General features: G+C 54.3%; 9 protein-coding genes across 9 annotated transcripts; 5 read left to right on the plus strand and 4 right to left on the minus strand.

Annotated features, from left to right (window-relative positions):
* Positions 1 to 652: 652 nt before the first annotated feature.
* On the plus strand, positions 653 to 1335 carry CCMA1212_001149 (Dynactin subunit 5; the record flags this gene model as incomplete). The annotated part of the gene is made up of 2 exons (XM_073698583.1): positions 653 to 691; positions 772 to 1335. 2 exons carry the CDS (start codon positions 653 to 655, stop codon positions 1333 to 1335), a joined length of 603 nt encoding a protein of 200 aa, XP_073563338.1.
* A 962-nt stretch (positions 1336 to 2297) lies between these two features.
* On the minus strand, positions 2298 to 4523 carry CCMA1212_001150 (uncharacterized protein; the record flags this gene model as incomplete). The annotated part of the gene is made up of 1 exon (XM_073698584.1): positions 2298 to 4523. The coding sequence occupies one exon, from the start codon at positions 4521 to 4523 to the stop codon at positions 2298 to 2300; it is 2226 nt and encodes a 741-aa protein (XP_073563769.1).
* A 2076-nt stretch (positions 4524 to 6599) lies between these two features.
* Positions 6600 to 7234, minus strand: CCMA1212_001151 (uncharacterized protein; the record flags this gene model as incomplete). Its single annotated transcript, XM_073698585.1, has 2 exons — positions 6600 to 6957; positions 7107 to 7234. The coding sequence occupies 2 exons, from the start codon at positions 7232 to 7234 to the stop codon at positions 6600 to 6602; spliced, it is 486 nt and encodes a 161-aa protein (XP_073563768.1).
* Positions 7235 to 8055: 821 nt separating this feature from the next.
* On the plus strand, positions 8056 to 9015 carry CCMA1212_001152 (Uncharacterized protein; the record flags this gene model as incomplete). Its single annotated transcript, XM_073698586.1, has 1 exon — positions 8056 to 9015. The coding sequence occupies one exon, from the start codon at positions 8056 to 8058 to the stop codon at positions 9013 to 9015; it is 960 nt and encodes a 319-aa protein (XP_073563771.1).
* Positions 9016 to 9796: 781 nt separating this feature from the next.
* Positions 9797 to 12343, minus strand: CCMA1212_001153 (Dicarboxylic amino acid permease; the record flags this gene model as incomplete). Its single annotated transcript, XM_073698587.1, has 7 exons — positions 12075 to 12343; positions 11860 to 12021; positions 11493 to 11569; positions 11080 to 11440; positions 10817 to 10983; positions 10441 to 10665; positions 9797 to 10270 (listed from the first exon to the last, which is right to left on the minus strand). Exons 1-7 carry the CDS (start codon positions 12319 to 12321, stop codon positions 9797 to 9799), a joined length of 1713 nt encoding a protein of 570 aa, XP_073563770.1. The 5' UTR covers positions 12322 to 12343.
* A 3559-nt stretch (positions 12344 to 15902) lies between these two features.
* On the minus strand, positions 15903 to 16247 carry CCMA1212_001154 (uncharacterized protein; the record flags this gene model as incomplete). Its single annotated transcript, XM_073698588.1, has 1 exon — positions 15903 to 16247. The coding sequence occupies one exon, from the start codon at positions 16245 to 16247 to the stop codon at positions 15903 to 15905; it is 345 nt and encodes a 114-aa protein (XP_073563765.1).
* A 1930-nt stretch (positions 16248 to 18177) lies between these two features.
* Positions 18178 to 18537, plus strand: CCMA1212_001155 (uncharacterized protein; the record flags this gene model as incomplete). The annotated part of the gene is made up of 2 exons (XM_073698589.1): positions 18178 to 18426; positions 18463 to 18537. Coding segments are annotated over 2 exons (324 nt in total), but the record flags the coding sequence as incomplete, so codon positions are not given.
* An 8-nt stretch (positions 18538 to 18545) lies between these two features.
* CCMA1212_001156 (uncharacterized protein) lies at positions 18546 to 20099 on the plus strand (the record flags this gene model as incomplete). Its single annotated transcript, XM_073698590.1, has 3 exons — positions 18546 to 19079; positions 19590 to 19651; positions 19892 to 20099. The coding sequence occupies 3 exons, from the start codon at positions 18546 to 18548 to the stop codon at positions 20097 to 20099; spliced, it is 804 nt and encodes a 267-aa protein (XP_073563767.1).
* Positions 20100 to 21571: 1472 nt separating this feature from the next.
* CCMA1212_001157 (60S ribosomal protein L31) lies at positions 21572 to 21994 on the plus strand (the record flags this gene model as incomplete). Its single annotated transcript, XM_073698591.1, has 1 exon — positions 21572 to 21994. The coding sequence occupies one exon, from the start codon at positions 21572 to 21574 to the stop codon at positions 21992 to 21994; it is 423 nt and encodes a 140-aa protein (XP_073563766.1).
* Positions 21995 to 22214: the final 220 nt, after the last annotated feature.

Below are 22214 nucleotides of genomic sequence, written 5' to 3' on the forward strand. Positions count from 1 at the left end.
AGAGAAGAGTCTTGTAAGAGAGCAGGACGAGTAAGAGAACATTGCGAGGTTCATGAGAGAATATACAGCAGCCAGCGACTCGGTAACTGCGCGAAACCTATCCCACTCTTTCACCGAGAGGACTCGACAACTCTGCCCTTTGCGGCTCTGCCCTGACACCGAGAGAATGGCCCACAGCATGCCACAACTTGGAAGCAGAAAAATCAGCCTGGACGTCAGACTATTTCCACGGACGCGGCCCTGGGATGACTCTGTATTGGATGTTGTAGACCTAAAAATATGCTGGATAGCGGGGAAGGGGTTTGGATGCTTGAAGGATTCGATTCAATTCGGCTTGGGGTGTCATGCAGCGCGGCAGCTGATGACTCCTTTGTGCCGCTTTGGCGTGAGATTGACCGAACTGAGGGTTTGTCAATTACTGAAAAGAGCTTGTTATATAATACACAAGTATCTTTAATCAAATTGTCATCGAGATGCAGAAACCTGTGCCTTTCCAAGGTGTTCGTCTGAGGTGTAGAGGTTCATGTTGGTCTTGGCGGAAGTGGTCCGAGCTCAAGCTCAACTGCCCCCACCTAAACTTCCCAATATCACCATCCTAACGGAGCTTCAACCGTCACCAACTCGCAACAAAACACCATCCCACAACGCCAACATGTCGCGCCGTCCAGCAAAAGGAGACTACATAGAAACGGTAAGCTCCCTTCCTATGCAGAACCATCATCTTCTTCATTGTCATCATCACAACGGCACCGCGCCCTAACGCATCTCCAGGACACCGGCAACAAGGTCGCCCGCAAGGCCGTCCTCGTCGGCACCCAAAACATCATGCTCGGCGGCAAAACCGTCATCCAGCCCGAAGTCATGATCCGCGGCGACCTCGTCCGCACCGCCGCCCCCCCTCCGCCGTCCTCAGGCGGAAACGCCGCCCCGCCAAACACCACCGCCGTGGCCATCGGCCGATACTGCTTCCTCTCGCGCGCCGTCCTGCTGCGTCCCCCCGGCAGGATCTACAAGGGCGTCTTCACGTACATGCCGCTGCGGATCGGAGACCACGTCTTCATCGGACAGGGGACCGTGGTGCAGGCGGCGAGCATCGGGAATCACGTGTACATCGGGAGCGGGTGCGTCGTCAACGAGTTTGCCATCATCAAGGACTATGTCAAGGTTCTGGATGGGACGATTGTTCCGGCCAACATGGTCATTCCGAGCTTCTCGATTGTGGCGGGCCAGCCGGGACGGGTTGTCGGCGAGTTGCCGGATGGCGCGCATGAGGAGTTTGAACTGCGGGATTTGTACAAGACGGTGGGCAACAACCCGCAGCCCGCGGCGGCTTGACGACTTGGGGCATTTTAGAAGATGCTTTCTCCCCAATCCTGGCCGAGCGGATCTCATCGAAATGCCTAAGGGTATGCCGAGACCAAGGCATGATGGCCGGGTGATGGATATGGCCCAAACCGACAATCGCCCGCTTGGAAAGACGTGCTCGGGGAGTGGACACTATCGAACGATACACAGCCTTGACATGCCGCTAAGTGCATCCTTATAGCATGCAGAGCCATTGCCCTCACTCAGCCGATGCATCTGTTGATCCGAGGGACTCGAAACTATTTAACCTATGGCCTCACGAGCCACGATTCACGTCGGCATGGTCTTTGGCCGTTCGGCTCTCACACGACAAGCTTTTGGGAAACCAGAGGTTTGGTCAAAAGGTTTGAGCTGCGATTCCAAATTATCAGGAGGAGCCTTTTTCGAGCTCGGCCGTCCTGCCACACCGCTCCCTCGAGGAAACTCATCGTTGACAACTCCACAATGCCGAGCAGGCAAAGCTCGGGACTCCGGCTATGGAAAAGGTTGTTTGTGACCTTCATGGAGCTCTGACCAGAACAGTAGAACGGGACTTCCAGCGCCATTGTTTCGACCTTCTAGCATCTCATGGGCGGGGAGGCGTCAAATCACGTCGAAAACTGACTGGTTGAAACGGCGAAAGAGGATACAAACGGGCGGCTGGTGCGGCCGGAGACATGATTCACAGCTGTCCAGAGCATCATCATGATGACTTAAATTCTGACATCAACTCCGGCCCCGTATGCAGAGAATATAATCAAATTCAATTCATGACAAACGCGTCGCAGCCCTCAAAGAATCGCTTTCCGCTTCATATGCTAGGCCAATTAGTTTCAAGGTCGCTGCAAGTGGTCGTCTTGCTCATATAGAAAGAAAATGTTCACAAGGGACATGCACAGGAAACTCAACACGGAGATAGCTTAATAGAGGGTATTTTCCATTGTCAAATCAATCTAGAAATCATCCTCGTCATCCCATCTCTCCCTCTTCATTCTCTGAAACGCCCGCGGCCACTTCCCCGTCTGCTTCGTTATCCGCTCCAGCTCCCGCACCTCCGCCACATCGAGGCTCCTCTTGCTCGCGGGCTCGAGCCAGCCAAGCGCCTCGACGCCCCCAAAGTTGTGATGCCACTGCTGCACACGGCACTGCACCTCGAGGATCTGCATGAAGTCGTGGAGCTTCTGCGCGGAGCGCTTCTGGACAAAGTCATCGGGGCGGAGGGTGCCAAGGGCGGGACGACGTGAGCCGAGCCAGTAGAGCTGGCGGGCGCCGTCTCCCTCTGGGGCGGGCTGGTGGATGATTCTCTGGTTGTGGTTGAAGTTGGTGTTGAAGAATACGGGATCGTTTTGCATGATGTTGATAATGGCGCCGAGAGGAAACTCGGGTCCTGGAGGTGGTTCGCTGATGGATCCCCACGGCAGCATCCTTCCGCCCCTTTTGGCTGATGGGGCCCGCCAGTAGATGGGACCGTCTGCCCAGTCGCCCACTGGCTCCTTGCTGTCGATCTTGGCCCTCAGCTGCATCTGGATGTGGTTCGTGGACCAGCCCTCCACCATGAGATAGAGCTTCCAGATCCCGCGCGGGGTGGCGTCGTTCGTCTGAGGGCCTGGGATCGAGCCGTGCAGGTGATTGATGAATTCTGGAACCAGAGCGAGTTGTTGCGCGGCGTCGTCATCGGTGTCGCCGTCGTCCATGGGGTCGAAATGCGGCATGGACATGAGTCCCTTGGGAATCATCACGCCGAGGCGCCTCGCAGCTTGGTTCGGACCAGGGTCCAGCGTAAAGGCATTCGCGGACGGAAGCTGGGCGACCTGAACCGGCGGGAAGCACAAGACGAGCAGGTCGCTGCAGGGAATCCAGTCAAAGGTTCGAAAGTCGGGCGGCCTGTCGGAGAAGTTGATGGGGCCTCCTGACAGCGGGCAACTCACGCCACGCCGACGAAGGATGTAATACCTCTCGACGATGCTGCGTGATTCTCGGCAGGTCGCCAAAAGTCGGTAAACGGACAGGTAGGCGGAGTCACGACGCTTTGTGGCTCGCAAGCGAAACTCCTCGCTGGACCAGGACGGTACCAGATGGCGCTGGCTCTCGCAGTTGAGCACGTTGAAGAAGTGCACGCTGGGGCTCTTGGGCAGCATCTCTTCCCAGATGCGGTGTCGAATCTCGGGCGGGAGCCGTTGGAACTGCGGAAATGTTTTGGCTTGCTGCTTGGGACGCCAGTAGCTGCTTCGCTCCCGAAGAGCTGCGTCTCGTCGCTCCATCTGTCTGATTTCTTCCTCAATCAGGGGAATCTGGCTGGTAGCCCATCGAAGGAGCAGCTCGTGGCGCTCCGACCTGTCCATGGCGAACCGGTAGGCATGTGTCTTTCGTCCAAACTCGGAAATGGCCAAGTCCCGGTCATTGATGGCTTTACATCTCAGCATAGCCTCTTCATACTCGCGCTCGTGCTTCTCCATTTCCTGGGGCGTCTGCGTCTGTTCCAGGGAATCAAAGTCTCCCATGCGTTTCTTGGCAGCCTCGCATTCCTCCTCAGCCTTTTGACGCTCTTCCTTTCGCCTTGCGACCTCGAGGCTGGAGGGGCGGCAGATGTCGCTCGTGGGCGTTCGGACCTGTTCGAATTGCTTCAGGACCTGTGCGTCTATGAGTTGTGCTAGAGCTGCGTCGTAGCTGGGCCGATGAGTCTCGAGCCACTTCTCGTCCTCGTCACGCCTGCTGAACTCGTAATTGATGTATTCCAGCCAAGTGGCCACCTTGCTCTGCTTCTCAATCTCAAGTCTGAGCCCGTGCGGCGGAGTGCGGTGACCGTTTGGAAGCTCAAAGCCGTGGCGGTCAAGCCGTTCCCGGAGGTCGAGGATGTACTCGTTGAATCTATCAGGATTCCGAGATGCTCTCTGGTGGGTGCGGAACGCCTGCCACCGGGACAGCTGCTTGTGAAAGACCTGCCATTCGTCTGACCGGTCTTGCCAAAAGGCGAGGATGCCACGATACCTGCCGGGTGAGAAGACGATGCGCTCGAGGAGACCTAGAGGATGAGACGGCCGGCCTCCGTCTTGGACGAGGGTTTCATAGGCGGCGGCTTGAAACTGGCGTTCCTGAGGCGTGGGCTTATTGTTGGATGGGGATTCCACAAACGCTGCAGAAGCCGTGATTGTCGGTTCTTCATTAGCGAAGGGATCCATCTGGTCTGTCTCTCAAGAGGACCCGAGGCTGCTGTGAGATAAAAAGAAGAGGGGGATGAAGGGACAGGAACCATGGTTTAAATGGTATCAGGACGCAGTCGAGAAAGTAAGCCAGCGCATCAATAAGGCACCTGAATCAAGAACAACCAGCTGGACAACTGCATTGGTTCAGTGTCTCAGTTGTATGCAGGGAGGCTTTTGTTTGCTTGCCTTCTAGAGGCGCTTGGAGGCCAGTCGCAGGGGCACCAACAGGAATTTGACGTGTCGACTGCCTCGTGCAGCAGGTCTAGTCAATGCCACAACTATCGTGGCTGGAATAGACGACAATGAATGGACCAATGATACGGTACGGTGGTTTTTTTCCCTCCCTGCTTCTGCTGGGAGGGGGACATTGGATAGTGATTCGAGGCGCTGTGAGACGGGCTTACTCGGTTGCTGCTGATCTCGACGCTGATCCACGTGTCTCGCGTCCCGTAAATTTGAAATGTGAGTAAATCTTAACCCATTTCAGGAACTTCTCTGGTCAAGCATGACGCCGCGACTCGGGTGCAGCAATTGAAAGGCGAGAGACGCATAAAAAAGTGTGAAACCGAGGATGGTGGTGGAGGCGAAGAGGGTTTGAGTAGCTAAGGCGACTAAACATATAGTAGAACCTCCCGGAAATCCGGCTAGGTTAGAGGGCGGCGACCTTGTAAACGCGAACCAGAGGAGGCACGTCCAGTTGGTGAAGAGCGAGGTTCCCAGGTTGTGCCCGGATAGTCAAGCTATCGAACTTCATACTGCATGACATCGTTCAGGGTATGACAGTTCACGATTCCATCGTCGACGAATTTCTCGTGTGCGTCCATGCGAAGGGCTTATGGAGGCTCGGCAACGCGCGTGTGGGGTTTGGCGGGTTCCAGGTTTTCGATGTTCAACTCGTCATTCCATCCACGGCATCAGCTGGGGTTTGTAGTTTCTTCAAATGGCAGAAGGCCAACCGGCGCGTTAGGCCAGAAAAAGCGTGATTTTGAGGAAAAAGTGAAAAACAGGTGAAAAGAGAATTGATGGATGTAGAAAACTGTGGTATATAGCAGCCAAACGCTGCCAAGTCCCCGAGTCCTCAAAAAGACAAGCCGGACTGTTGAGAGGATAGGAGAGTGATTCATTGAGTGTAAAGACTGTGGTATGTAGCAGCCAAACGCTGCCAAGTCTCAGTCTCTCCGAAGAGACAAGCCAGACTATTGAAATATTGTTAACTTGCATTCTGGGCTCAGAGTGCTGCCCTGGGGCGGCAGAAGACATACCTGAGTATCGAATCCTTGAGTCGATGTTTGGTTCGAGGACGTCACGGACGCCCTGGCCGTAAGAAGGACAGCGACGGTATCCTCGAGGAAGGAAGGGCCCCAATGCGCAAGCCAGTCATGCTTCTCTTGCTCGGGAGACACAACCCACCAAAGAGAAGGGTCATCGCGCTCAAGGTTGCAGTGGACGCAGCAGGGTTCATATGCATGAAAACATCACCATATCTTTCCCTGTCTCGCCGAAGCCCAAACGAGTCTAGGTGGCCTAGAAGGTGCCTGCAATGGGAGTTAGCGAGAGCATCGCGGAAGCCAAGTTTGGGGAAGACGGACCATGGCCTCAGGCAGGCTGCGAATGTGTGCAAGCGTCATCGTGCCAAAATTTGGAAGCGGATGGAAAGTGAAGGCTCTGTGTTAGGTCCCCCACGTTGAACGATGTCGGTCCAAGGGACAAGGCAGAGCTGCGCCCAGCTTGAGCATGATGAACCTCATGGTGACCAGAGACGAATCTGGTCCATCGAGATGAAGGCACTGACTCAGCCAAAAGACTGGCCAGGGCTCGCCATTGCTGCAATTGACGGAGCCAGGCGAGAAGCTCATGCATGGTCTTGGACATTTTGCAAATCTGCGTGGGAAGATTTCGTGCTCCATCTCTCGCTTAGGCTTCCAAGAGAAGGCGCAACGAGGGAGTGTGGAATGTCCTGCCATATGGAAGGTGTCGCACCTGCCATGACGTTAGTCCTCTGCATCCGGAAACCGCTGGGCGACAAGAAGGTGTACCTACCTTAGCTACCTACTACTGAACCTGGTGAGGGGTCAGGCGAAGCCCTGAGATAGGGTTTGCCAAGTCGTCTGTTGGCGACGTTGCTCGAGCAAGTGCAGTCACGGGGGCGAAGGAGCGAAGTCGATCGGGTTGAGCGAGTTGAGCGAGAAGCAGAAGCGTTGAGGCTCGGGTGAAGCGGCGAGCGCAGCCTGGCGAAGGGCTTCGATGCGTGCGGCTTCTTTCTTGGAGAGAAGCGTCCGTCTGGAGCTCTAGGGCAAGGCTGGCGGCCGATGGTGGAGCGAGCACCTCTTCGGCGGCTAGGCCCGTAGGAGCGAGGACAATTGTCGGAGAGACGTAACCGATGTTGTAGTCAGCGTAGACACCGGGGGAGCTGAAATAGCTCGACAGTACCTCCGCCGGAGAGGAGGCTACCGTTGGTTCGCTAGACCATGTGGATTCCGGGGAACCCAGGGCTCAAGCGGGCACAAGAACAGGGATAATCCTTGTCTTATGCGGGAACGCGCAGGGACGCGTGCTGACTGTGCCGGCGATAGGTTTGTTTCGGGGTTTGAGATTTCGCAACGGAGCTGTGCACCAAGATTCCTGCGATCGTCAGATCGATGAGGAAAGTCGATACGACTCAAGCAATTGCCACCATGATTAAACATAGTGCTCGGAACAAACTATCAGGGCACGGGACTCGTGCGTTGTGGGAAACAACAAATTGCATGCGAATGCTGAAATGTGATGATGGAGAGATCAAGCAGCTAATGACGCGTTTGCGTGGCTACTTCAGAAGAACTGTGTGCTTCTGTGATCTATGGTCAGGTGACCCGGCACGTGAGAGCAACTGCGGCGGCTATCACCACTTTTGTGACGCACCAGCAGCAACTTCATCAAGGCCACCAGCTTCCTTCAAGGCCACCAGCTTCATCAGGGGATCAGCAGCAGCTTCCGCAGGGCTTAGCAGGGGAGCGGATCGCTTATGATGGATTTTTGCGTGCGAATATTGAGCGTTTTCCCGGTTTATTTTGCAGACCCCTTGGGCATTCTAACTCCACGATATGAGGTCGGAACTGGTGGAGTCTTGGAAACGAGACATGGAGCCGTCATCGGAACGATCTGTCTCGGATCCCTTGAGCCATACGAATTGCAGAAAGATCTTAGCCTCCCACCGCTTTCAAACAATGTCCTGGTAAGGATCTCGGACGAACATATCTCTATCCGGCGTTCCATTTTCGGTGGCGCAAACTTTAACCATAGCTCTGTGTGATGCCCAGGAAATCTCCTGATGCCGCCCACGGGAGCACCCACCGACGTCACGTAAACGTACAATTCGATATGAAGACATGAAACCCAACTCGGGACCTAGGTATTGGGTTCCAGGATCCAAGCTACCTGAAAATCTTCACTTCATACAAACACTCAAAGCGAATGTTCAGCCCATTGACAAAGCAATTGGATCCTTGGTAAACATACACTACCCAAGATGCTGTCCTACATCGAGACCATGACCCCCCCTATCAAAGTCTTCTTCCCATCCTTCCAGCTGCAAATCTGCGGCGAGCTTTTCGTCCCAGAACCAGGCTCGCCCAACCGCAAGGGCGCGGCCGTCGTCATCAGCCACCCCTTGACGGGCGTCAAGGAGCAGACATCGACGACCTACGCCAAGATGCTTGCGAACGCCGGATTCTTCTCGCTCACCTTTGACGCCGGCTATCAAGGCGAGAGCAGCGGCGAGCCTCGCGGCCTGGAAGACCCCCACCAGCGTGTCGAGGACATCAAGGCGGCCGTCAGCTACCTGACGGCGCTCAGCGGGCGGATCGACCCCGAGAGGATCGGGCTGCTGGGCATCTGCGCCTCCGGGGGCTACGCCTCGTACGCGACGCAGTCGGACAGCCGCATCAAGTGCCTGGCCACGGTCAGCGCGGCCTGCGTCGGCCGCATGACGCGCCACGGCAGCGTCCACGAAGAGCACGCCGCCAGGGAGAACCCGCAGGCCATCGCCACGGCCCTCGAGGCGGCCGCCCAGGCGCGGCTCATGGCGGCCGAGAACCCGACGGCCAAGCTCGAGGCGCCCATGATGTTCGAGACGGACCCGGCCAAAGCGGCCAACAACCCAGACTCCTTCTTCCGGGACGCGGCCGCGTACTACGGCACCAGACGGGGGAGGCACGAGCGGAGCACGCAGAGGGTGCCGCCGCAGAGCTACGATCTCATGGTCAGCTATGACTCGTTCAACTTGCAGCATCTGATCGCCCCGCGGCCGCTGTTGATGATTGCGGGATCGGAGGCGCAGACGCTGCATTACAGCAGGACGGCCATTGGGATTGCCAGGGGCATAAAGGTGCTGTTTATTGTGCCGGGCAAGAACCACTTTGACCTATACGACAGCCTGCGCGAGACTGCGCCCAAGCTGATGGATTTTTTCATCAGCGGCTTGGAGTGATTCCCAGTAATGTGGGATGTGGAGCGAATAGCATGTAATCAAGCGGGTTGTCCTGGGTTGGTCTCGATAAGCTGGAGGGATGGGGCAAAGGCTGGGTAATGCCGACGGCGTCGTAACTATCTGCATCGTTTCTTCCCTTTCTCTTTCTCACGATAGGCCTAACGGCGAAGATCTCAAATTGGCCCGAAATTGTCATTCTATGGCGAGGATTTGCCAGGGAGACATTCCGGGGAGTGGAAATGATGCTGATGCCAATGCTGAAGCAGCAACTGAGTTATTTCTCGGTAGACAGACCTTAGATATTCCATCAACGGCCTTAAGGCTTCGAGACGGCCAATGCCTACTGTGCTCCAGTCCAAAAGCAGATATCTCTTGTCTTCTGGGAACAACAGATGCTAGGTGGCGGTATTGAAGCTAGATAAAACAAGCATACAATTTACATGCGTGACCAGGCCCTGGAAGTGCTCAGTCGTTCCTCAGGCTCTATAAGAGAGATATGAGATATTCAAAAGTATCCTATAGCACTCGGAAAGATTTTCATTGAAAGATTATTAATGCTGTAGGGGCTGGGATGCCCATGTACATGTAGTGATTGCAGCAACGAGAGCAAGGACCCATAGTCAAAGTACGTTGCCGACAAGCTGCGGTACAGCAGTGGGAACAAAGTCCATGATCCGGGTGAAGAACGAGCACTGTATCTGAAAGATGAATTCATACCACGTAAACTACATTCTTCACAGTTCAAGCACCCAAGGGATATATACAAGACATAGCCACCCGCTTAAAACAACCATGCCACAAAGCGGTCGTAAAACTTTTGCATACCGGTGCGGTCCACGTGCTCTGCTTCCTGCTCCTCTAGATACTCCCTCTCTTGCGTGTCAATGATATCCTTTCCGGTCAAAAAGTCAACCTCGTGGGGCTTGACAATCCTGCTCCCGGTGAGAAGTTTGTGGCCGAAGAAGAGGAAGATGTAAAAGGGAATCCCCAGGTATCCCGTGATAAAGTTCTTGTAGTCGAACTGCCGCGCGGGAGTGTGGATGAAGACGTCAAAGTTTTTGGTCAGGGTGACGAGGATGGTGAATAACAGAGCTGCGACAGTGCCTCCGTATCCCTGGGGAGCCACATAGGGCATGCTGCTGTCGGGGAGGTTTTGGACGCGACGGGCTCGGAGGAAGAAGAGATAGGTGATGAGGATGGAGATCCAGGTGAGGATACCGAAGACTGTGACCAGATTGACGAAGTAGCCAAAGACCTTTTCCCTCTTCTTATTAGTTTCCCCTTTCTCTTATGAAGATATTTGAGGTTGAGGTTATACAGATGTGAAGATGCCAGGTGTGTGGGGCGGTCAAGTACCTAGGTACCTAGACGAACTCCCTCCGATCTTTCAAAAGAAAGCAAAAGAAGAGGGAAAGAAAAACTTACAACAGTGGAGCTCGTGGAAACGTTGAGAAATGCCAAGCACGCAACGGCTGCGCAGAGGAAGAGCGCTGGTACAGGTACTCCCCTCCGATTCGTACGTTTGAAGATGGCGGGAGCATTCCCGTCAGATGAAATGCTGTAGAGCGTTCGGCTCGCAATGTATAAGTCTGTATTGGATGCCGACAGTACGAAAATGAGAATACACCCGTTCAGAATATGAGGGAGGACCTATTTTGATTTTGTCGTTGATCAGTTTCGATGTCATATGCACTTATGGCTCAGGGGGGAGCACGCGGAAAGCGAAGGTCCACAACATCAACGGACAACGCAAGCAACACACCCACTGGATGCCAACAAGAAGGAATCATCAGAAACATACCTTGACGCCGGCGACGTTCGCTGCTGCAATAAAGGGGGAGGCACTCGCGGATGATTTTTGGGCGTTCGCGAACGCTAGTTGGGGGCTATCAAAAGGAATTATCATACCGAGAAGGAAAACCGAAAGAACGTAAAATACGCAGATCCGAACAAAGGTAAGTTTGATGGCTGCTTTCTTTAGCGTCTAGTTCCACAGAAAGGGGGTAGAGCGTATATCACGCGTCTGGTTCCACGGAAAGGGGGTAGAGGGTATATCACACGTACCCCTGGGGATGTTTCGGCGAGGGTTCTGAGCTTCGGCGGCCGTGACACCCACCAACTCCGTACCGAGGTAGGCAAATGTGGCGTTGACCATGACAGACCAGAAGCCGAGAAACTTGCCCAAGGAGCCCGTGTCATAGAGCTCCGCAAAGGCACCGGGATTGTGCCAGTATCGGAAGCCCGGGGCATCGCCATTGGGGCCGCCTCCGCAAGCAATGACGATTGCAAAAATAATGATGCCCAGCATGACCAGCACTTTCACCGAGCTCAACCAGAATTCCAACTCGCCAAAGACAGAGATTCCCAAGAAATTCACGAGGACGATTGCCACTAGAAAGATGGCGATCCAAACACCCGGATTCACCTTGGTCCAGGTTAGATACTCGAAAGTCTTAGAGGTAGATATTCCAACACACCTTTTCTCGAGGACACCAATACTGAATAATCAGGGATGCTGCCGTAAGTTGATTTGGTGTAATCACAAGGTATTTTCCTGTTTTGTTTTCCCTCTTCTGTTAGTTTCCATCAAGGTTGAGGTTGAGGTTAAACAGATGTGGAGATGGTAGGTGTGTGGGGCGGTCAAGTACCTAGGTACCTAGTTACCCGTTTAGGCAGGTAGGTACCCAAGTACCCCATCACCCGCGTACACTTGTACTGACTCGGAGATGCGATCCCAACAAGACCTTGCGAGGGGAACAAAACACCAGACTGATCGCCATACAAGAAGAACCAACTCCAGTGTTATCCAGTCCGATGGTTTTCTTCCACAGTTTATAAACGTACCAAGGTAGGTATACCCCGTGCAAAACCCGAGCGAGCTCGAACAGTATCGCGCGGCATAACTCGAAAACCCTGCGAGGGGGAGATACGCCGCCATCTCTCCGAGGCTGGCCATAACAACCGCGACCAGGATTCCCATGGCCAAATATGATATCAGGAGGCTCGCTGCCCTTTTTTTAGCCTCAAGTTTGGAGTCTACTTGGTTGTTTGGCACTTACCAGGTCCAGCCTGAGCCAAGGATTTGCCCGTTCCGATGATCAAACCGGTGCCAAGGGCTCCTCCGATGGCAATCATGGAAATGTGGCGTGCCTTGAGACCGCGGTGCAGCGACGTGTCAGCCGAAGTCTCGAGCCCGTGGATGTGAACATGCTCGTAGTTGCCGGCTCTGGTGCTGTTCTTCTCCGGGTCTTGGCCGTAGACGGGGGACGCCTGGTGGGCGTAAAGCCCATCGTCGCGATCGCTCATGCTGGGCGAGACCCTCTCGAGGCTTCCGGAAAAGGAAGAAGACGGGCAAAATGGCACCACTCGGCGACAATGCCTTGAAACGATACAGACGCGGCAGACCACCAAAGTCGTGAGGTGGCGGAGAGAGACGACGGTGGATGGTATAGCGTCGAGCGGAAGAGTGGTGGTGAGCAGAAGGAAAAGTGGCTTGGGAAAAGGAACTTGTGCGGGTGATATATATTCTGCTTCGTACCACTCAATGATCGGCAACCATCTCAGGTAAGGCTTCTTTGTCAAGGATACCAAATGGTCTGCATCCGTACGAGTAACTGTATTACGAGGCTCTATGAGCAGGGAATCCCCGAGGCTAGCCATGCGCCAAGGCATGGAACGTAGGTCGCTCCGAGGCCTTAGCCTGCTTTGCATCTGCAGTCCATATCTCGACTCCTCCTGATAGGATGAGCCTATCAGCGCACAGGGCAACGGCGAGAACCAGCCTGACGCCCGAACCTGGGGCTTCGGTGGTGGAGAAACAAGCTGAGAGAGGCAAGGGACATGGCCTCATGGCCGCTCAAGGTCTGCACGGACCGGGGCGATGTAGGCTACTAGCAGATTGAGATTGTGGGAGAGAGGCAGAGGCACCCTGTGAGTAGCTGGTGTGACCACATTTTTCCGTCCCTGGAGCTACTAGGTCTTCCATTGAGCTCAGCTACCGGCCATCAATACCTACCTGAATTCGTCAATTGAGAGGCAGGTCGTTGCTCTCTTGGTGCGGATGCGATGGTCCACTAAGGAAAATGGGAGACAACAATCACACCTGGCCTGGGGATGGTGCTGGCTGCGTGGGGGTTGTCATGATCACTTCACGTTGCTTGTCTTCCATCTCCAAGTCGGGTACTCTCGCCTCTGTTTAAGCCTCTGGAAAAACTACGTTTTAGCAAATCAATTCTTGTCGCCTTGTTTCCGTCCGGGCCTTGTCGCTAATAATAAGCACATGAGTAGATGGAGGCTGTGGGAAGCATTTGTGTGACACCCGCACTGCTGCTGACCAGGCGCGGTAGACACACGTACGAGTAAGAGAATGGCCTCGAACAAGTACAGCCCTGTTGCTTGCGGTGCTTCGTACATGCACAATCTCCTGGTTCGGGACCCAGTAAACTTCTTCCCACAGATTATACGAAAGCTGGGGGAGTTGGCGAGCCGTCGCCTGGCCATGGGCACAGAGGGGACCGTGAGCCGATAACATTTCGGAGAGGCCCTGGAGTTTGCCACGGGGCCGGGGTCGGTGCATCCAAGGGCGTGAGGTATCGTGTTATCTTGCCCAGGTCCGCAAACGGTGGTTGGCACTCTGCCTCGGCTGACGCCGACCAGGTCAGTCAACCATACATTTGATGGTTGTCTCAGGCCTCATCCCTCGTTCCCGAAATACATGCTGTTCTCACTCATACTGAGAAGCTGAAGAGTGGCGGCAACCAATGTCTCAGCAAAACAGGCCCCGACTTGCGCTCTTCCAAGCCTTCTCTCGGTATCTCTCGGAGACAATGTCTGTCATTGCTGTTACGTGGAGAAAACCCGGGGTGGCAACTTGGAGAATCCTTGAGGGGCAGACGCGAACGAGCCCACCACCGCAAGCATTGATCAAGTGAATAGCATGAAGACGGAGTCCATGAATAGATGGCCGAGTTCCATTCATCCAGCGAGCCAAGGCCTTTGTGCGAGAATAAATTGACGCTGTTGCCTGGCCGATCGGATTGTTGGACAGGACCTGAGCCAGAAGATAAGCGGCCGAGACAGATTGGCAGCCAACAGTGTGAACCCGTTGACTCGACGGAGGTACGGGGTACATGTCCATGTAGTGGCGCAGAAAAGTTCTAGAAGAGCGGGCTGGCAGGAATAAGGTGTTCTGTCTGGTTGCGCCTAGGGCATTTAGGGCATTTAGCCCAGGGCATTCAGGGCCTCTCGGGGCCTCCAATTCCAGCCAAGTTCGGACGCCAAGACGCGCGAACGCGTGGCGAGTCCGGCACCTGCCCAGATGCCATCGAGTTGGACTTTATCGAAGACATTCTTATCTTCCTTATCATCCACGTCGTCTCTTCATGTTCTCTCTCTTCCTTCCAACATCATCTCCATCCAGTTTCGAAATCCCAATCCGCAAACAAACATGAACACAACGACTCCCCCATCATCGTCACGGCTCGCCCTTGGAAGAGACTGGATCAATCCCCCTCTCCGAATGCCCGCACTAAGTTCTAGGTTATCTTAAGGTTGTTGGACCCGCCCGCACTACGCGACTCTCCGTCTTCCCATTTGTCGGCATCCAGGATAAGCATTTCAACCTGCCTGATTCGGGCCTTGACGTGATCGACCCCGGTCGTTAGGTCAAGGGCCGCCGGGTGGCTCGTCCACCATGCATAAAACAGCCAAGGGAGCGTTAAAAAAAAGGTCGCGGCTGGGTGGACTTTGAGGGGGAAGGCCTGGATCGTGCCACTGATCTTTGGTTGCCGGTGTCCTTGTGTTTCAGTGAGCCATTGTTACCAACGACAGGGGAATCTACAGAAATAGCAAGGGGAACCACCGAATATCGACGAGATGTTTGCTATCGTGAGCTTCATCATCGCCTAGGCCCCGTCTTCTGGGCTCCAGCAGCCACAGGCAGGAATTCACGCCTTTGCATCTACGAATCTCGCCATCTCCCAGTCCGTCGAAAGATGACATACTCTGTGTGCCGGTATCCGTGAAGAAGGTCAAATTGTCCAGCATCGTGGATTTTCTGTGCAGCTGCAGGTACAGGTACTGCCGCTGCTGCGTCATGCTCGTGCGATACAATTCTCGCCTTTTCCTTGTCTTCTGTCCGATATATCCCCTCTTTGGGCCGCTGGAGCGTCGACCCCATCCATATTCTCCGAGCGTCCCTCCGACTGTTGTGTGTTGCTGAGGCCTTTTACCCTCTAGCCTCTTGACAGCTTGCGAGCACGGTCATGGAAACAGAACGCATCAGGCTGATGGGTGTTTATCTCTTCTCTTGCCTATCTCTTCCTGTCTATTTCGCCGTTTCGAAAATCACACCGTCTTTTCTTTCTGGAGAATTCTTCGCGAGTGGAGATGCTGCCAAGGCTCTTATCATTTGCGACTCCAACACGCCGAGGCACTTTTACACGTACGGAGTACCTGCTCCAGCCAGAGGCAGAGATTAGCAAGCCTTTTCCTCACTTGCTTCTTGGCTAAAGGTACTCTGCAAGCTTCCGGACTTCCAGAACTTTAGTGTCATGCACTCCATACCTACTCGTGGTCAGCCTGGGGTTACTTCGTCCGTGCAGGCTAACTCGAGAGGTGCGTGCAACTCCGGCGAAGGAATCTCGGATGCTACACAGCATCTGCCACAAACCGCATCGTATGGGCATATCAACGATACGGACTGTCTAGGTAGTATCGTTAGCCCAAGCCGATCACCCAGACCGTGTTTTGCATAGACGACAGCCCGCTTTTTACCTGCCCTCTACAAGCAGAAATCAATCGCGGGGAGAGCCAGATGCTATGCTGCATCGCTCTGCTGCTCCATCCTTTCCACACGTATTCACCACGTTGGGCCTAATTGAACAGCACTACAGAAGCGTCGAGAACGGAACATCGCTCCACTGAACACGACTCGCCTCCAGATCCTTCTCCCGCAGGCTCTGCCAGGGCCAATCCCGAGGTGCCGATGCAAGCCGTACGACGATAATGCGGGCTGGGTTCCCTCCCTGCTTCAGCTCACGGACCAGGTTGAGCGCTTTTGCCTGGGCCTCGGGAGACGAAATTTGGTAATGCCACACATGGGCTGTGCCTCCGAGCTGAATGCTCTCGCTCAGCTGCTTGAACGCCTGTGTATACGGCGCCACTGCAGTGACAATGATGCGTATACTATCATGTAGCACATAAGGGTCCCTGCTGTGAACCTCGTGACCCATTCCTTGGGGTCCATTCGGCAACTGTCTTCCCAAGCAAAGATGTGGCCTCTGTTGGGTCGGAGCGTGGGGTTCATTAAATTTGTCGCATGGATGGGTGCCCTAAATTCCTAGATGACATATCTAACGAGCAGCAGGTTGTTGAGATCCTAGGATCACGGCTGTCTCCCAGTAACAGATAGCGAGAGACGGAAGAACATGAACTTTGGCACTAAATCATCATAACAAGAGTCTCGAGACTCAGGCCTCTCCCGCCGTGTCTATGTCCTCGATAAGTCGTCCATTTCTTTCCCTACCGCCAACATCCCCTTTTCCCTCCAACCTCCCCGCCACAATCCCGGCAAGTACTATTCCCATCATTCCCTCCTTTGGTCCCCTCCAGATCCATCGAGCCACTTGTCTGTCTCATTCCGCCGCCCGGAATCCCACACTCCGCAGTACAGTCCTCAGCTTCGACTTTCCTAGGCGAGAACGCCTCGCCATAGGTCTTGCGACGCAAAAGTATGGGTGACGACGAAGTGACCAGACTGCCACGGTTCGCGGTCGATGACGCCCTTGACGGGCGAGATGGAGAATACACTGGGAAAGCGCGCGAGATGGCTGATGAACGAGGGCGAGTGATTCTGGCCGTCTGTTGAGACGACGCATCCTATTCCATTGGGGGGTGTGTTGAGCTCTAGGATCTATGAGTAACGAAGGACCTAGATGAAGGTCATCAGAATCTCCCCAGCACGTTACCACCGCCAATGGCCACCTCCCCGATCAGAGTTGGTTGGCGTCACCTTCCCTGGATGGAGGGCCACGCCGTTTATAGGGGCTGGTGGCTTCAGCCAACGGAGTGGCAGTGAATATTATCTGTAAAGAGTACCGAGTGTCGGTTATCTCGTGGTCGGAGGTCTCTTGTGTTCATCGGGAGACAGAACCGAGCTGGAGTGAGCAGTGTTCCAGCTTTCCGGATGCGCTTCTGGTGTTTCAGAGCGTCTCCCATACAAGGGCCGCCGAAGTGGGCGTAGTCGACGTGAACTTTGAGGCGTCGTGACGTTGTTGATGCGCTGCCTCTCGGCCCAAGATGCGAAGCTCGCCTCACCACAGGACGGTCCATACAGAGGAAGGGTGATCATTGTAGGATGAAAATGGAAATGGTGTGAAAAGGATGACCTTCCTCTCTTCTACTGTAATAGACAGATGGGCTTTATACCCTCTGTCTGGCTAAGCAAGGCTGACGTACCAACGCCCGCAGTACGTACAGCAAGGCTGACGTTCCGACCATCATGGTCTTCCACATGCCCCCGCCAAAGAAGGACAGAATCATCCCGATTTTTTCGCCGTATTCCGTATATCTGCCTAGTCAAATGTCCTTCCGTCTGTCTTTCATTCCAGAAACGTCCATCGTCAGATTCAGGCTCTCGCTTGCGCTTGCGACCTCCGTCTTTGACACTTTTTGCCATCTCACTGCGCACTTCCACGTCCCAGCCGTCAAGTCCATCCTTTATGCATCAGCTCCTGAACGATTTGCTCTTATGCAATTTCTCACAGGTACGTCGTATTGTCGCCTAGTGGTTTCCTGATCCACATCATGGCAAGTGCGGAAGGACCTTCAAAGTCGCTTGTTTACGCCTTCTCCTTCAAAGCCTAAGTGAGAGATGGGACACGGCATATATTCCCACAAATTGAATTTGCAAAATCCAGATTGTTCAACGACATGAACAATTCTCTCGAAATCTTTCGGCAGCATTTTCATTCTGCTATATTGGCGAAGCCTCCGCAAAGCGCTCAAAGGCCTCCAGACTCAACCCCAATGCGAATTGGGGATGATGACAGCGAGCACCTTGGCCCAGCTGTGCAAGTCTTCGTCGAGATCGCTTGAGGGACGTGCCAGCCCCACGGGAAACCGTCCCCAAAACAATGACGATTTGCGATTCCTCCGCAAAGTGCTCAACGGCCTTCCGCCTATTCTACACTGCCAATCGAGGATGATGGCATCGAACTCCCTGGTCCCGCACTGCAAAGTTTTCTTTCGACGGCATTTCTCCCAGTCACTCCTATCGTGCCAATTGGAGATGACGAGAGCAAACTCCCTGGTCCCGCACTGAGGAACTCTTTCGCATATCAGTTGCAACATCACGGGGAGATGATGGCTATCATGTCGTTGCTCCATCTGGAAAACGTCCAGCCAAACACGGTATGCTTACGCGGACCTCCACTTCCTATCCGGTAGCAATGGAATAACGTCTCTCTAACAGGCGACTCGCCATCTAAAACGTCAACGTACCGATTTGTCCCACTCGGATGATCCTGATGATGACTACAATCCTGGTTCCGGCGATGGATTTACTGAAGAACCTTGACGATGCTCCCTCGCTATCGATCCCTCGCGATGTGAAGACCACGCTCAAGCTCCTGGGACTTCCGAACGTCACCAATGATTCTGACTGGGAAGAAATCTTCCACGATGCATGCGGTGGGGCATTGGCAACCAAACAAGATCTCCGGCACTTCATTAAGCTGTACGCTATTGGTATAGTTACCTGCAAAGGATCAAAGCGGCCTGTCATCCCCAGTCGATCATGGACACACTGGCATTTGTGGAAGATATCAACAGGACGCACTGGCACATGCATTTTACTTCGATGGATGGACTCTGGGAGAAGTATCCCCGGGAGATCAAACCCCCTGTTGGGGATTATGATGTCGCAACCCTCGCATAGCCCTCTGGCCCGTTGGGAGCCGTCCTCCACTTTCAGTAGTGAGCTCGAGCAGGCGTATCGCCGGATCCAAAGCGTCAACGTACCAATTTACTCGTCTCTGAAGGAATTGGCGACAGCAACGGCCCTGGTCCCGCCGAGGATTCTGATGTCAGCGACGCTCATGACTCGAGGCCAGTCGCAGGGGCACCAACAGGAATTTGACGAGTCGACTGCCTCGTGCAGCAGGTCTAGTCAATGCCACAACTATCGTGGCTGGAATAGACGACAATGAATGGACCAATGATACGGTACGGTGGTTTTTTTCCCTCCCTGCTTCTGCTGGGAGGGGGACATTGGATACTTGGAAGGTGACGTGAAGTGATTTGAGAGATTGTTTATGCGGAAGACAGCGAGGCTTCCGTACTCACGATTTGGAAGCAGGCCGATGTGGTTACTAGCACCAGTCGCTCTGCGCATGCTTTACAGCCACCTCGCCAACTACTTGGTGCCAAAGGGCTTCGCAGAATGGCAGAACCCCGTTGCATTGGGAGGCTCCCTCAACGAACCGATTCATCAAGGCTTCGGCATCTGAGATCCTCTCAAAACAAGGACGAAACTGCAAAAACGATTCACGCATCGCCACTATACAGACAGACAGGCAGGTGGGCATTACAACATCGTCATTGTCCGTCATCCCTCATCGTCTTCTGTCGACTCTACGTAGGACGGTGCAAGCGAGTCATACTCCTGCCCAGTCTTCATCCACGAGTCACAGAAGGTTGAGAAAGGTGCAGCAAGCCTCCAACGCCCGCTATGTCGTCGAAATGATGTCGCACATTGTGGACACCGCTCCCCTCATGCTCAATGAGCTTCGATATTACTCTTTCCCGCCAATTTGGCAAATACTACGTTGTGCAGCAATCGCCGAGTGTTGTGGCTGAGGTACCTTACATGTACCAGTATTGAAGAGGCGCATGGGCCCAACTCGGATCGCACCCCCAACCTGCTCGGCTCCGGCTCACGGTCAGGCTCAAACCCAGCACCAGACCCCGCTGCCGCCATCCGCGTCGTCCGCCCAGCAGCACATCGAGTCGTCCTCGCAAGCTCACGCTCAATCCCAGCCCTCGTCGGCCCAGCAACAGCAGCAGCTCGCGAGGCAAGACAATGAGGAAGAAGAAGACGACGACGAAGATGACAAAAAAAAAAAGAAAAAAAAAAAAAAAGAAAAGAAAAAAGCAAAAAAGAAAAAAGCTACGGGCGCCTCCAACCTCTCCAGATGCAGTCATCCAACCAGTTCTCGACCCGCATCCACCAGCTTGTAGGGTTGGGGAAGCTCGTTGGAGCTGATCGAGAATAATCCTCCACAGCGCCTTCTAAATAGCTGCACCTGATACCGCCCCTGCGCCCTTCCAGGACTCGGCCCACCTCTCCACCTCTGACTAGTACTTACTACCTACCTTAGGTACTTAGGTATGTGAAGTATACAGTACATTTGTGTATATATACCGTCATGCCGCGCTCGAGTGGCCCTCCAGTAATTCATACTTTCCGCCGGTACGGAGGCGAAAAAGCGACCGCTAGAATCCCCCGAATCGAATCAGACCGTAGCGAAGAGAATTGCGAATGACAGCTCGCGGCCGAACAGTGGCCTCATGGGTAAGGTTGGTCGGAGGCGGAAGCCCATCAAACCCGCTGTCGACCCGTCCGCGATGTCGTTACTCGGAATGGTGCCCCCGGAACGTCCCCCGCCGTGTTGAACTCGATGTTGTTGGTGATGTTTTCACCATACCGAGCCTGGAAACGAGACCGCAATTCGTGTAGTTGCGCCTTGTACGGTGTAATGATGCCAATCTTCCTGTCAGGTCGCATTCACGGTAATCCCTGCTGGATTCTTTCGTACATCTGCAGCGCCACCTCCAGCTCCTTTGTATTGACCAGCGACTGGCCCTTTGAACCCGCTACTCTCTCAAGCCGTGTCACCCACTTGGATGACCAGTGTTTGTGGGAGCACCCTTGAAGCCTGTGAGGGAATTCGCAACCTGGACTGGGGACCCGTGGTACGGAGAGATCGTGAAGACTCTGTCGGGAGACATGGGTGTGGACCCCCATGACCGCCACGAGATTCGGAGAAGATTGAACAAGTCAAAGAGGTACTGCTGGAAGGACGATCGCGTGTGGTACAAAGACAATCATGAGAACCGGCTGAGGTGTCTCCGGGGGCAAGATGATGTGGCGGACGCGTTGAGGAGGGCCCATGACGCTGCAGGACAATTCGGCTCAGACACCACCAAGAGACTCCTCTGTCGCGATGTGTGGTGGCCATCACTCGTCAAAGATGTGGTAGCCTATGTCGCAGGATGCTGGCAGTGTGCCCGGCATGCCCCAAATACCCCAAAGTCCCCCAACCAACCTGTCTATATTGACCAGTCCTTCCTGGCAATCGGCATGGACCATGTTGGACCATTCCCGGCGTCGGCAGAATTTGAGGCGGAGGAAGTGAGGGGGACCTCACTTCGTTGGCCCCGGTGTGGTGACATCGACCACGCACGAAATCACTGGTGTCGTCAAAGAAGGAAGACCGGAGAAGCGAATGAGAACCCTCTCTGAACGGCCGGAACCGTGAAGAGTCGATCCGCAGAAATGTCGTCAAAGAAGCCTGCCCAGCGCTCCGCCATTGCGGACGTGGTTGCCCGCGAGTACACCATCCCCATGCACGGGAGACTGCATGGTGTCACTTTCGGGAAGAGGGCTCCCCGTGCCATCAAGGAGATCAAGACTTTCGCCACCAAGGCCGTGGGCACCACCGACGTCCGGATCGACCCCCAGCTCAACGAGGAGGTCTGGGAGCAAGGTATCAAGGGTGTTGCCTACAGAATCCGAGTACGAATATCCCGACAAAGGAGAAGTTGCACAGCTACGTTCAAGCAGTCAATGTTGAGAACCCCAAGGGCCTTGCGACCGAGGTCGTTGAGGAGCAAACGAAATCTGTTTCTCTTTGGGAATGGCTCTGGGGTGGCATGGCATTACAGTGTTGCACCCGGCTCTTCCAGCTTTTCACGCTGAAAATGAAAAGACGGCAATGTGGACCGTGCACGAAATCGCTGGTGCCAGCCAGGGAGGGAGACCGGAGAAGAACATGAGGTAGTGACCGACTGACTGGCACGCACTGTCGGCAAATGACAAGTACACAACTCTTAAGAATCTCTCTTTTCTCTCAAGTCTCACTCTACCTCAGACTTGATGACGGAATCGGAGAAGTCCGCGGCCTTCGCTCTTCCTTCAA

This window comes from Trichoderma ghanense (assembly GCF_004382785.1).
Source record: "Trichoderma ghanense strain CCMA-1212 chromosome Unknown scaffold_0, whole genome shotgun sequence".
Lineage (NCBI taxonomy): Eukaryota > Fungi > Ascomycota > Sordariomycetes > Hypocreales > Hypocreaceae > Trichoderma > Trichoderma ghanense.